The sequence below is a fragment of the Hemicordylus capensis genome, chromosome 4 (genome assembly GCF_027244095.1).
Source record: "Hemicordylus capensis ecotype Gifberg chromosome 4, rHemCap1.1.pri, whole genome shotgun sequence".
Taxonomy (NCBI): domain Eukaryota; kingdom Metazoa; phylum Chordata; class Lepidosauria; order Squamata; family Cordylidae; genus Hemicordylus; species Hemicordylus capensis.
Genome location: NC_069660.1, coordinates 258,236,741 through 258,249,049, shown reverse-complemented (window position 1 = coordinate 258,249,049; position 12,309 = coordinate 258,236,741). Strand labels below are relative to the sequence as shown.

General features: G+C 41.3%; 1 protein-coding gene across 1 annotated transcript in view; it reads left to right on the top strand.

Annotated features, from left to right (window-relative positions):
• OPRK1 (opioid receptor kappa 1) overlaps positions 1–11,896 on the top strand; it is a 37,736-nt gene extending 25,840 nt beyond the window's left edge. Inside the window, exons 3-4 of the mRNA XM_053249488.1 lie at positions 3,953–4,305; positions 10,521–11,896. Of these exons, the coding sequence (XP_053105463.1) occupies positions 3,953–4,305; positions 10,521–11,053 (886 nt within the window). The 3' untranslated portion in view covers positions 11,054–11,896. The remainder of the gene's footprint in view (positions 1–3,952; positions 4,306–10,520) is intronic.
• The last annotated feature ends 413 nt before the right edge of the window (positions 11,897–12,309 follow it).

Below are 12,309 nucleotides of genomic sequence, written 5' to 3'. Positions count from 1 at the left end.
CATTCTAAATATTTTGGGCCAAAGCTTAAAAGTCATAGACATAATTGGTTGCAAATGATAATATGCAGTCCTTAGATCAATTGAGCACCTGGTCATGCAGCAATAATCATGGAAGTTTCTTTATGTCATTTCATGATCACAGGATGAGGGTAATTGCCCAAAAAACCTGAGATTTCTGTAAGGACAAGAAACAATAGGGGGTTCTGTCTGTCATCAACAGAGAAAATTATACCCTCATTTAGGTGCTGTTTGATCTTTGTTGATGGAAATAAATCTAGCATTTTTATGATGGTTTTTCTAATTTGCATAATCTAATTAAAATCACTCATAAATACATTTCTGCCTGTGGCAAGTAAAATGTAATTGGTAACACTGCAGTGCATCAATAAATCATATAACGAACTGAATAAAAGATAGGATTGTAATTCAAGCTACATTAAGTGTCAGCTTTTCTATTTGTAAAACAGAAACTGTACCCATCCTAGAGCTGTTTTCCTGTAAATCACATTTTCCCCTGTAAAACCTTTAGGGGTAAAAAGGGTGTTTGCTCTCCCCTCCCTGACAGCAGCACTACTTTCTTCTCCCTCACAACATGATCCCAGACAATCAGGGACCAAGTGGTGAGCAAGATGGCTGCAAAATATAGTAGTTGACATCCTGACTAAGGAAGTACCAGTGCAGCAAGATAATAAGAATTCTCTCTCTCTCTCTCTCTCTTCCTCCCCTCCCCTCCCCCCTCTCTCATGTTTCTATCATATTTATATACAGCCTGATATGTGTATCCCTAGGTGGTGTACATAATTTAAAATACAACACAACTAAAAACGGAGAGCGGGGAAACAATCACCAATTGCACAGAATAAAAACAGTTAAACAGTTTAACATTAATTTTAAAAGCCTGAGAAAACAGGTGCATCTTGAGGCTCTTTTAAAAAGCAATCAGAGATGGAGAAGCTCTTGTTTTGACAGGGAGCGTATCCCAAAGCCCTGGGGCAGCCACAGAGAAGGCCTGGAATGTGCTTCCAGACTTATAGCACAGGTGCACCAAGGGGCAATTTTTTACAATCTCCTTGAGGAAAACAAAGCAACATGATGCATAGATCCTTACTTGGAGGGAGAGGACCACATTCCCACATTGCTAAGACAAACAATAAAACCATTGCAGTACTGCATGGGAGACCGGGAACATCATCCAGTTGCCTTGTAAATGTAGGAATGTGTTCATTTCCTCTTTGCTCCACACAATGCGAAAAGTTCACCTACTCATATTATTCATTCATTCATTCATTCATTTATTACATTTCTGTATTGCCCAAAACTTGCGTCTCTGGGTGGTTTACAATTAAAATAATTTAAAACATCAAATCATTTAACAATCAAAATCATTTAAAACATTAAAAATTTTAAAATAGTTAAAACCAAGTATTAAATTTTTTCTTTAGAACCATAGATTAGGGTTGTGCATTTTGTATTTTTTCTATTTCGATTTGTACCAAATCCGAATCAGCCCCATTTTGTATTTTGTCTGAAATTAAGGCTTCCAAATCACCCCAGTTTTGTTTTGTATCCAAATTAATCCTAATCCGAATCTGAATTAATTCAGATTAAAAACTGGGTCATGTGGTCAAAAGAGTGGGTGGAAGTTATAGTGCCCAATGAGTGGAAGCTACCACAAAAATTTCAAAGAAATTGGACAAACTGCTGATTTTTGGTTAATTTTTGAAGTTTGGGCGTCTTTCAGATTTTCTCCATAGGGTATGATGGAGCTTTCAGGAAAAGTATAGTTTCACACGGGGTGGGGGGGAAAGGTGGCCCAGAGTGGAGTGTGGTTGGTGGTAGTGCCCAGTTGGTGCAAGGAAGCTACCCAATTTTTTCAGAGGAATTTGGCAAAGGGCTGATTTTTAAAGAATTAATGAAGTTATGTGTCTTTCAGATTTTCCTTGTAGGGTATAATGGAGGTTTCTGCAGTCCCATAACTCCACTTAAGGGGCACTGGGGTGGCCCAGAGCAAGTGGTGGCGTAGTGCACATAGGGTGCCAACCACCCACATGGGTTGCCAACCCATGAAGAACAGGGTTTTGTTCTAGAGGTGTTCTGAGTGTAGATTCTCTGGTAGCATATGAGAGTGGATTCATGGTTTTTCATTAAAAATCTCATTTGCTACCAGAGAATCTAAACTGAACACCTCAGAAACAACAAAGCCCAGTACCCCAATGGGTTAGCAATCCAGGGGGGTGTTTGGCACCCTCTGTGCACTACACCACCACTCGCTACGGGCCATTCCAGTGCCCCCCAGGTGGAGTTATGGGGCTGCTGAAACCTCCATTATTCCCTATGGGAAAAAATCTTAAAGATGCGTAAACCTCAAAAATGTCTAAGAAATCAGCCCTTTGCCCTATTTGTAATCTGGGTACACCACCCTTGGGGCACTGCCACCCAACCCACTGTTTTGCCCCTGAAGCCCCACATAAACAAGTTGAAAGAGTGAAGAGAATGACCAATGAGCCAGCATGGTTTAGTGGTTAGAGTGCTGGACTAGGACTGGGGAGACCCGAGTTCAATTCAGCCATGATACTAGCTGGGTGACTTTGGGCCATTCACTTATCTCAGCCTAACCTACTTCACAGGGTTGTTGTGAGGAGAAACCTAAGTATGTAGTACACTGCTCTGGGCTCCTTGGAGGAAGACCGGGATTTAAGATGTAAAAAAATAAAATAAAACTGCCTTGGTACTATGGAACAGCTTCAAATGTTCATTTAATTGAACTGGAGTGAGCCGTTGCCCAAACAAATCAGCCTACTGTTCAGAATTGTTGAGATTTATCATCACTGCATTTAAGAAAGTGCAAGACCATGGATCATGGTTACAAGAAAGAGAGAAGCAACTAAGATTCCTGAGGCTGTCAATAGATTGACAGGTGTGTTCCCCACCCCCCTCCTTTTGTCTCCTGTAGTCCCATGTGGATGACCTGTCCCTGCAATGGCAAAAGTTGTGAACCCCTGGCTTAGACATCATGTCCCACCAAATTATATTGTGACCTAAATTACTTTAGACTGCTCAACTTGGGCATCAAAACTTAGACACCTCTATAACTCATAAAAATCAGAAGAAAAACAAAATAGCTCTTCAAAAGAGCCCTGAACAAGTCAAGAGATTCTTTCTAAACTTTTGGAAAGAAAAACCTATGTAATTTCAGAACTTTCCTAACCAGCTTCTCGAAAAGCTTCTCCACACAGTTTATACCATGGCTTTTAGCAAGAGCTTTGGAACTGCATTGAGCTCCCAAAGATATTTGGATATTTCTGTCTCAAAATGCTGTCTTCTAAATCGCTTGCAAGGTCAGTTTGCATTTCAATCACACTGAATACAACACTTAACTAAACTATTCATGCTCAACAGTTTTTGCATATCTTATCTTCTGCTAATCACTCAGTGCCTCAGCTGGAGTGGAGAGAGTCAGAGAAGTCAATTTGAATTGCAATGCTTTCCCAAAGAACAAAGCATTCTGTCCAAAACACAGTCATTTTGATTTGGAAACAAAAATCTCTGTTTTTTAATTCTTGATTTTCTTTTGTTTACAAAACCTCCGAAATTGCCATTTTCGGGCACAAAACATTTTGCTCCTGAATTGAAATGCACAAGCCTACCATAGATCTAATTAAAATCCAGGGTGAATAAATGTTTCTTCGGTGCCTTTTTAAAAGTTGCCATTGATGGGGAGGTTCCTTTCTCAACAGGGAGCGCATTCCAAAGTCCAATCCATAACACAGCTGAAAGGAGAAGTGCTCTTTCTCTCTCTCTCTCCCTCTCTCCTCTTGGTGACAGTTGTCATGGAAAGGGACCCCCATTTTAGCTCAGCTCTAAGTCAAAATGTGGTTTGAGAATATTTTCTGTGGTAGACTGATACATTGGGAAGACATAAACTTTTTTTTTTTTAATTCTTGTGCTCCAGGTACACAAAGATGAAGACAGCAACCAACATCTATATTTTTAACCTGGCTCTGGCAGATGCCCTGGTCACCACAACCATGCCTTTCCAAAGCACTGAGTATTTAATGAACTCCTGGCCATTCGGGGATGTGTTGTGTAAAATAGTTATTTCAATCGACTACTATAACATGTTTACCAGCATATTTACACTGACCATGATGAGTGTTGACCGATACATTGCTGTGTGCCACCCTGTCAAGGCGCTGGACTTCCGTACTCCACTGAAGGCAAAGGTCATCAATATATGTATCTGGCTCTTATCTTCATCCGTTGGTATATCTGCCATAGTCCTTGGAGGCACCAAGGTCAGGGAAGGTGAGCACAGGCTTTGTTTTTGCGTGACAGAATTCATGTTTGTTAATATTCTTTTAAAATTAGCATGTAAGGAAGAGGCCTACTTCTGAGTCCAAAACATTTCTGTTAGCCCTGCAATTCTGGGAATCCCACCTTTTATTTTCTCAGAATCCTGAGATTCTTGAGATCCTGAGAATCTTTTACTTACTTACTTACTTACTTATATTTACATTTATATCCCCCCACCACCACCACCACACACCACCCAGTGATAATTTCTATGGGCAACTTCACACAACCACTGTCATGGCAGTAAACCAGTAACTTCTCAATAAAATGTTGGGCCTCTAGAGCACATGTTCCTGGTGGGCATGATGTCTGAACCCTCCCAAGTCCAGTTCCCAAGATTCTCCACCTGACATTCACCTGACCTCCATCCCCAAGATCTGGAAGTCAGGCAGAGGATCTTGGGAGAATATCAGGTAGAGAATCTTGAGCACAGACTAGGGCAGGTTCATGCCTGCTAGGAAAGTGCACACTTGCCATTGGATATTTTACCAAGAAGTTACCAGCTTACTCCTGTCCCAACAATAATGTGAAAAAAACTACCCTATGTATCACCATAGCAGAGAGATATTTAAAATTGAGGGGTGGTGGGGAAGCAGTTGCAAAGATACAAAAATAAGTACCACATATCATATGAAAGTCACTATTGTGAATAATGATGCTTGGCATTTATATAGCGTTTTAGTTTCTTCAGAGCACTACATGTGCTTTGCCTCAGGAATGCTTACAACAGCCTTGTAAAGTAGGTCAGTATTTTTTTATTTATTTAAAAAATGGTATTCTCCTTTTCAGATGTATTTGCGAAGAAACATAATATCAAGCAATATGAAAAAATAATGTTATAACAAAATCAGCAATCCACAGATTATTAGTTCAGCTCTCAGCAAGAGGTACCTTTAAGGAGTCAGATCTTCACCAGGAAGGGCCATAGAGTGATGAGGCCAAAACAACAGGTCTTTCTAAGGAAGGCATTCCAGAGTGTTAGCACCGTAAGTTGGTTAGCAGCAAAGAGACATCTTTTAAAGTGGTGATTTGCTTATATTTAGCAAGAGGAGAGCAACTGGCCTTGTCCAATCTGAGCACAGCATCCCTCCGGTGGCTGTTGCTGGTAACTACCTTAAGTTTCCTTTTAGACTGTGAGCCTTTTGGGGACAGGGGACCATCTTATTTATGTATTTTTTTTTTAAAAAAAAAATCTAAACCGCTTTGAGAACCTTGGTTGAAGAGCATTATATAAATATTCATAGTAGTAGGAGTTGTGGTAGTAATGAAAAAGGCTCTGTTCTTTGGTCCACTTGTTAAAGTTACTTTGTAAAGTCACTTTGGTTCATGTGTTGAAGTTCAGTCATGTGTTGAAGTTCAGTCACCTGAGCTGGATCTCAGATGTTGAATGGAGTGCATGGGAGGGCAAATATGGGACAAGGCAGTCCTTAAGGGAGTGGGAGTTGTAGCTTAGTGGGAGAGCATCACTTTGTATGCAGAAGGAAAGACACCTGGAGAGCCAACAGAGTAGACAATACTGACTAAATGGACCAGTGGTCTCACTCAGCATCAGGCACTTTCATGTGTTCTTGAGATACCAGGTCCTTTGCCATTTAGAGCTTGAAAGGTTAAGAAAGATCTACAAAGTGGTCAAAACTCTCTTGCTCACAATGTCTTTTTGTCATGGGGCCCATAACGTTGAACAAGCTGTATGAGATAGGATGCTGACTAGAGTCAGAATGCATTCATTTTCATTCAGTTCATTTCTGCAAGTGACATTTCACATCTCAAGCACAATGTGGAACCTCAGTTAAAGTCTGGCTCTGTGTAATGTCTCTGAGCCTTGGGAGTCTGAAATCCACTCTCCCATGCCCAATGCAAGCATCTATATCTGATTTAACTTAAAATAAACCAAGATCAATCATGAAGTAAGTTACAGATCACAGTTTATTTCAGATAAAGTAAAGTGTGCCGTCGAGTCAGTGTCGACTCCTGGCAACCACAGAGCCCTGTATTTGTCTTTGGCAGAATACAGGTGGGGTTTACAATTGTCATCTCCTGCACAGTATGATATTATGCCTTTCAGCATCTTCCTATATTGCTGCTGCCTGATATAGGTGTTTCTCATAGTCTGGGAAACATACCAGTGGGGTTTCGAACTGGCAACCTCTGGCTTGATAATAAGTCATTTCCCCACTGCGCCGTTAGGTGGCTTATTTCAGATAAGTAGGTGAGAATTAATCAAGGTCAGTTGGTTTGGACATCATGATCGACCTTGACTTATTTTAACATAAATCAAAAGGATATCTCATGGGGGCATGGAAGGGGGAAGTGCCCGCTTGTGGATTGGGGACATCACATCACATGGAGCTTTAAACAAGGTGCTTTGTGGTGTCTGAACCAGCCCATACAAATCTGCCACACTAAAACCTTCTGAGCATACAGTTAATAACTGTGTAGACCAACATTAAGAAGCACTGAAAGCACAGAGTGACCGCAAGATAGCAGCTCCAGGATGAATGGTACTAATTGGCCACCTTTGGACATGGAACTACAGAACTGCAGTGTACCTGCCATTCCACTCCACCTCCTCCCGCTCTCCCATCTGAATTCAGACGTTCAGGAGAGCTTCCTTTCTGCAGTCTCGCTGACTTCAGAGAGGAGGGCGAACTGGACTTCCTTCTTTACTCAAGGACAGTTGTTAGATGCCAGGAAGGCCATTTTTCTATGGCCAGCTTGACCATTCTGCTCGACAATGGTTTTGGGGGAAAACTAGGCTTTTAGGCCTATGATGGCCGAGACATGCCCTCTCTGCTGTCTTCACTAGGATCTGTTATTTTAGAAGTTTCAAGCAGTTTCCAAATGTCAAAGGGTGTTCTTTTAGGGGGACACCAAAGGGCATGATCAAGCGCATCTTGGCAGCCTTCCCAGTTTAGTTTGAGTTCTACTTCAAAGGCGATTTGAAGAGATATGGCATTTTGACAGGATGAGCATAAACCACAGAAAGTTCGGTATGATGCAGTTGTGCTATTGGTAGTTTCATTAAAAACACCTAGATATAGATTTTGCAAGAATTGTTTGCTCAAATTCTACTCACAATATGGATTGACCAACTGATATACAGGCCACGAAAGGGTGACGAATTAGGTTATAGGTTATCCGTGGTCTGAATTCTTCTGGCAATGATTATTGAGACAAATGGGGAGACAAAATTGAGTGGGTGACTCTAAGACAGTATATAAGGGAAGATGATGAGAGAACAAGGGGCAGAGAGATCTTTAAGGAACAACACCTTCAAGAAACCACAGAAAGGAGAGAGGGGAGGGAGACAGGAAAGAGAGAAAATGTGAAGGTATTTAGCTTCCAATTCCAGACAGCCAAATTTCTAATTAATGCCACGAACACGGTGCCTGAACCCTGAAATTGTCTTTTACTGCTGTTTGCTAAAGGCTGTCAAGATTTGGGTGAGAATAAATGCTGTTAATTTTTAACCACTTGTCTGTGTGCTTTCATGGGTCTTGGAGGAGCAGAAGAAGCCAAGAAAAAGGCAAAGTACCTAGCCTTCTGAATGTTCTTTTTCCTTTTAGGAAGAGGGAATTCTGCTGTCCCAATTTCTTACGCAGCCTTGGCAGCCAATAGCAGCTGGAGTGAGGCAGGAAGCTCCTCCCTCAACTCTGGTTGCAAAGCAACCAGACTGCGGTGCCAGCATTCAGACATAACACTGGCACTGCAGAACCAGAGGTCCAGGCAGCAAACCTCAGAACAAACCAAAGGTACAAAACTCTGTCCAGGGAGGGAAACTGTAGGGCCATTTTATGGCAAAACTGCGGCTGCCCACATTCAGATGTACAGTTTTTGAAACTGGAGGTCCCTTCACCTCATATGAGAATGCGGCCGTTCTTTAGCAGTTCCTTGAGCAGTTCCACTTTTGACCACAGCTTGATTTAGGCTAGCCAGGACTACTGAGGGCTGGATAACATGTTTTAGGAGGAAAATGTAGCCTGCAAATGACTGTGGGCCATCCTTGCACTGAAGCACCCACAATGCCCCTAAAATATATTTAGGTATAACCTACTAAGCCAACCGTTTAGTCAGAGCCTAATACTCAAGCAGGCTCTGACCCAGCTACATGGAGGCTGCTGGGAACTGCCTTACTGTGGCAGGTGCTCCATGCAACTGCTGAACTGTGTAGAGGGGCTTGCTATGTGAATGCTCTATTGGGTGGAGAGTTTCAAAGAGACTGCTAGACACACGTGATGGTGGAGAACCCCCACAAGGTGGATGCTCCACAAATGATCTAAACTAACATGTTACATCCACCAGATGGAGCAGCAATTGGTATAGATTCTCTTCCCAGCAGCTTCCATTTGGCAGCTCATAGTTTTTTGTGTTTTCCCCCTTTCCATTTAATGTCAGGGCAGTAAAAAGCACAATTTGCTTCAAAGGAGCAAAGACTGTTATGTCATCAATTCAATCAAGTGGGCTGGAGCATTATAGTGCCCCAAAGAATATTTATCCTCTGCACCATAAATTTCTTATCTCTGTAATTCATGCATTCTCACTCCCAGCTCTTCCTCTTCATTACTTGAAGAGCGATTCCTCTAAAAACTGCTGCTTCCCTTTCGGACCACTGTAATTGTAAGTGCTCCAGTTCATTAGAGAGATACAGAATGGCCTGTAGGTAAAGACAACACACTCTCCTTTAGAAATACATTTGTAAAGTCAGGTTTGTCCTCTAAAACCAGCAGTAAGATTTGAAACAAGAAGGTTAGAAAACTGTAGAATATGCTGCGTAGGTGATTGGCATTAGGAAAGAACTTTTAGCAAACTGATAAAAACATCTAAGTTCAGTTTTTGTCACAGTGTGGGCTCTGCACGTTTCAAGGGCCCCAAGGTTGTCAGCATTTTGTAAGCATTTCATGTGAGCAGGGAGCCCACCGCAGGATTGAAAGAGAGTATCCCTCTCTCTGCACTAAACTGGGGAGACATTTCAGTCAAATATTTTAATCTTGGACAGCAGGTTATATTTGACTAGAACGGCAATAACCTGACTTTTGAAGAAAAAAAGTCATGTGAAATCTTCTCTGGCCCCAGTAGAACAAAGAGAATGCTCAGTGCATCCTATTATTTTGATTCCCCATCACTGAATATTTAATCTGAAATATCTTTATACTTGGTGTAATGTATTTTGATTGATATGCATAGCCAAAATCATCAACTGCCAGGTACCCTGGCATTGGCAAAAGCTGCCTCCCAGATCTTCTGAAAGGCAGCAAGATCTGGATGAGAGGAGACCATAGACAAGCCTTGCTAGCCATCTTACTAGCCATCAAAGAGAACAGCAATCTGGAGGGAAAGAAAGGTAACTTGGGATCCTCCTCCAGCAACAAGTTGTCCATAACATATATAGCTGCTTTATATTCAGTCAGACCATTGGTCCACCCAGTCCAGTATTGTCTACTCTGAGAGGTATCAGCTCTACATTTGGCCATTGTGGGTAGGGATAATGGGATGTATAGTCCAACATCTGAGGACCCAAATTTGAGAATCTCAGTTTTAAGTGGATATCTCAAAGACTGAACCTGTGATCTTCTGCACGCAGAGCACATGCTCTACCACTGACCTTCAGCTCTCCCAAATTAAGAAAGCATAGCCTTAGGAAGCTATGACATTAGATTGTCTTCCCCAGATTAGGATTAGATTAGGAAATGGCATTAGATTGGTTTTCCCAGATCACTTAATTCCCAGAATCAAGAGGATTCTGGTCTGTGCACTGGAGTCAAACCAGATATGATGCTTAAAAAAAAAAAGCAAGCTTATTTGTGCTTGCATTTTTTTCTGCGCATGTTGGGGGGTGATTGGGATCAAAACCATAGCATGTGGGGAGAGGGCATTTAACCTTTCCCCCTTGTGCTACAGTCCCAATTACACCCCCCCCCCATCTCAAAGCTGGTATATACTCTGGAAAGGACACTTTCATTGACTCCTCTGCCCAGTTACTGAAGGGAGCAAGCAATTAGGACCTGGTGAACTGGGTTTCTAGATCAAGCCCCACAACACAATACCAGCATCTTGGAGTGAAATCTTTTTTTAATCATAGCCAAATTGATACTATCTTGTATAATGACATTGTGTTAATTTAACTTCTTGTTCTACTTTCTTCTTATTGGCTCTTGTTTCCTTGACAGATGCAGGCAGCACTGAGTGTTCTTTGCAGTTTCCAGATGATGACTATGTCTGGTGGGACACCTTTATGAAAATCTGTGTCTTTGTCTTTGCATTTATTATTCCAGTGCTAATTATAGTTGTTTGCTATACTTTGATGATTCTGCGCTTGAAGAGTGTGAGACTTCTTTCTGGATCACGAGAAAAAGATCGAAACCTCCGCCGTATCACCAGACTGGTCCTTGTTGTGGTAGCAGTGTTCATTATTTGCTGGACTCCAATCCATATTTTTGTTTTAGTTGAGGCCCTCGGGGATGTGCCCCACAGTACTGCAGCCGTTTCCAGCTATTATTTCTGCATTGCTTTGGGTTACACCAACAGCAGTCTAAATCCCATCCTGTATGCTTTTCTGGATGAAAACTTCAAGCGGTGTTTCAAAGATTTCTGCTTTCCTTTCAAGATAAAGAGAGATAGGCAAAGCACCTCTAGAGTCAGAAACACCTTTCAAGACCCTGCTTATACAGGGGAAGCTGATGGGACTAACAAGCCAGTATGACTAGTTGTGGAAATGTCATCTTACTGTCCTCCAGGACGAGAGGAATCCAATGATGTAGGACTAACACAGATAACCACAGCTGTGTGAAATGGACCATTAGATCTATTGGGTACTATGTATGAATTCCATAGTCTGAACTAAAATCTGACGATGGCTGATAGCAAAGGTTTCCTGGGTGATGCTCACTGGTGATCAATTTTTGGATCCTATTAACAACAGTTCTCTGTACATAGCAAAACATCCATCTTTGGCAAAAGATGAAAAAGCTCTTCACAATGCTGATGTCTTTGTGGCAAAGAGAATTTGTCTTTCTGCTGTGACTTAGATTCCATATGAAAGCTAAAATGTGGCTTTTACTTATTGCAAAAAAATTAAAGAGGAAAGATCTTACTTTGCTGTTTATAGTGTTATAATGAACAGTGCCAATTTTGAACCTATAGTACCTGCCACAACTGCAAAATCAACATTTACATCCATTGCATGAAAAGTGTATTGCCAGACATTATATGGCTATGAATCATGTAGTGAATTATGGAATCTAGTCTTCTGCTGCAGAAATCCGGGAGCTTCTTTAGGATCCTGAGGGTGGATTCACTTGACCAAATAATTAATGCATTTATTATTTGAAAGGCAGATAAATTGGAACATCCATTATGTGGACGCACGTTCACTCTGTTCAAGTAACAGCCATTAATACCAAGGGAACCATATATATGAAAAGCTGGTCATATAGTTAGTGCATGGTTGGATTGTGTGGATATTATTTATTTATACAATTTAAACTTCTGTGTTCTCCCCATAGTGGAAGCCCAAAGTATTAAAAGGAATATAATTTTTCTCACAGTAAGTGTCTGAAATTTGATGAATGTTGATGTGCATATGTGAATGGTGACAATCCTGGGTGAACTCCATCAGTCTTCAAAAATTGAGATCTGGCTCCCCACTTTTCAGACATACCCCATGAATGCTAAAATCACATTTAACTGTCTACATTTACCAGGGTATTTCTAAGTTTTCAGATATTCATATTTGTCTGGTATTGACAGCATTAATTATTAACAATGTTAGATTGATTTTGTGTGAATGAAAGGCATGATTGTCCATACAGTGGGGGATTTGCTCCAGTCTATCTTTCCCTTAGCAATGCCCCCCCCCCTCCATTTTGCATGGCATCATGTTCCTTGGGAATAAATTTCAGGAGCTGTAGGGGGCTACTAAGGGGAAACAATGATCAAGAAAGTTCAATTGCAGTAGTT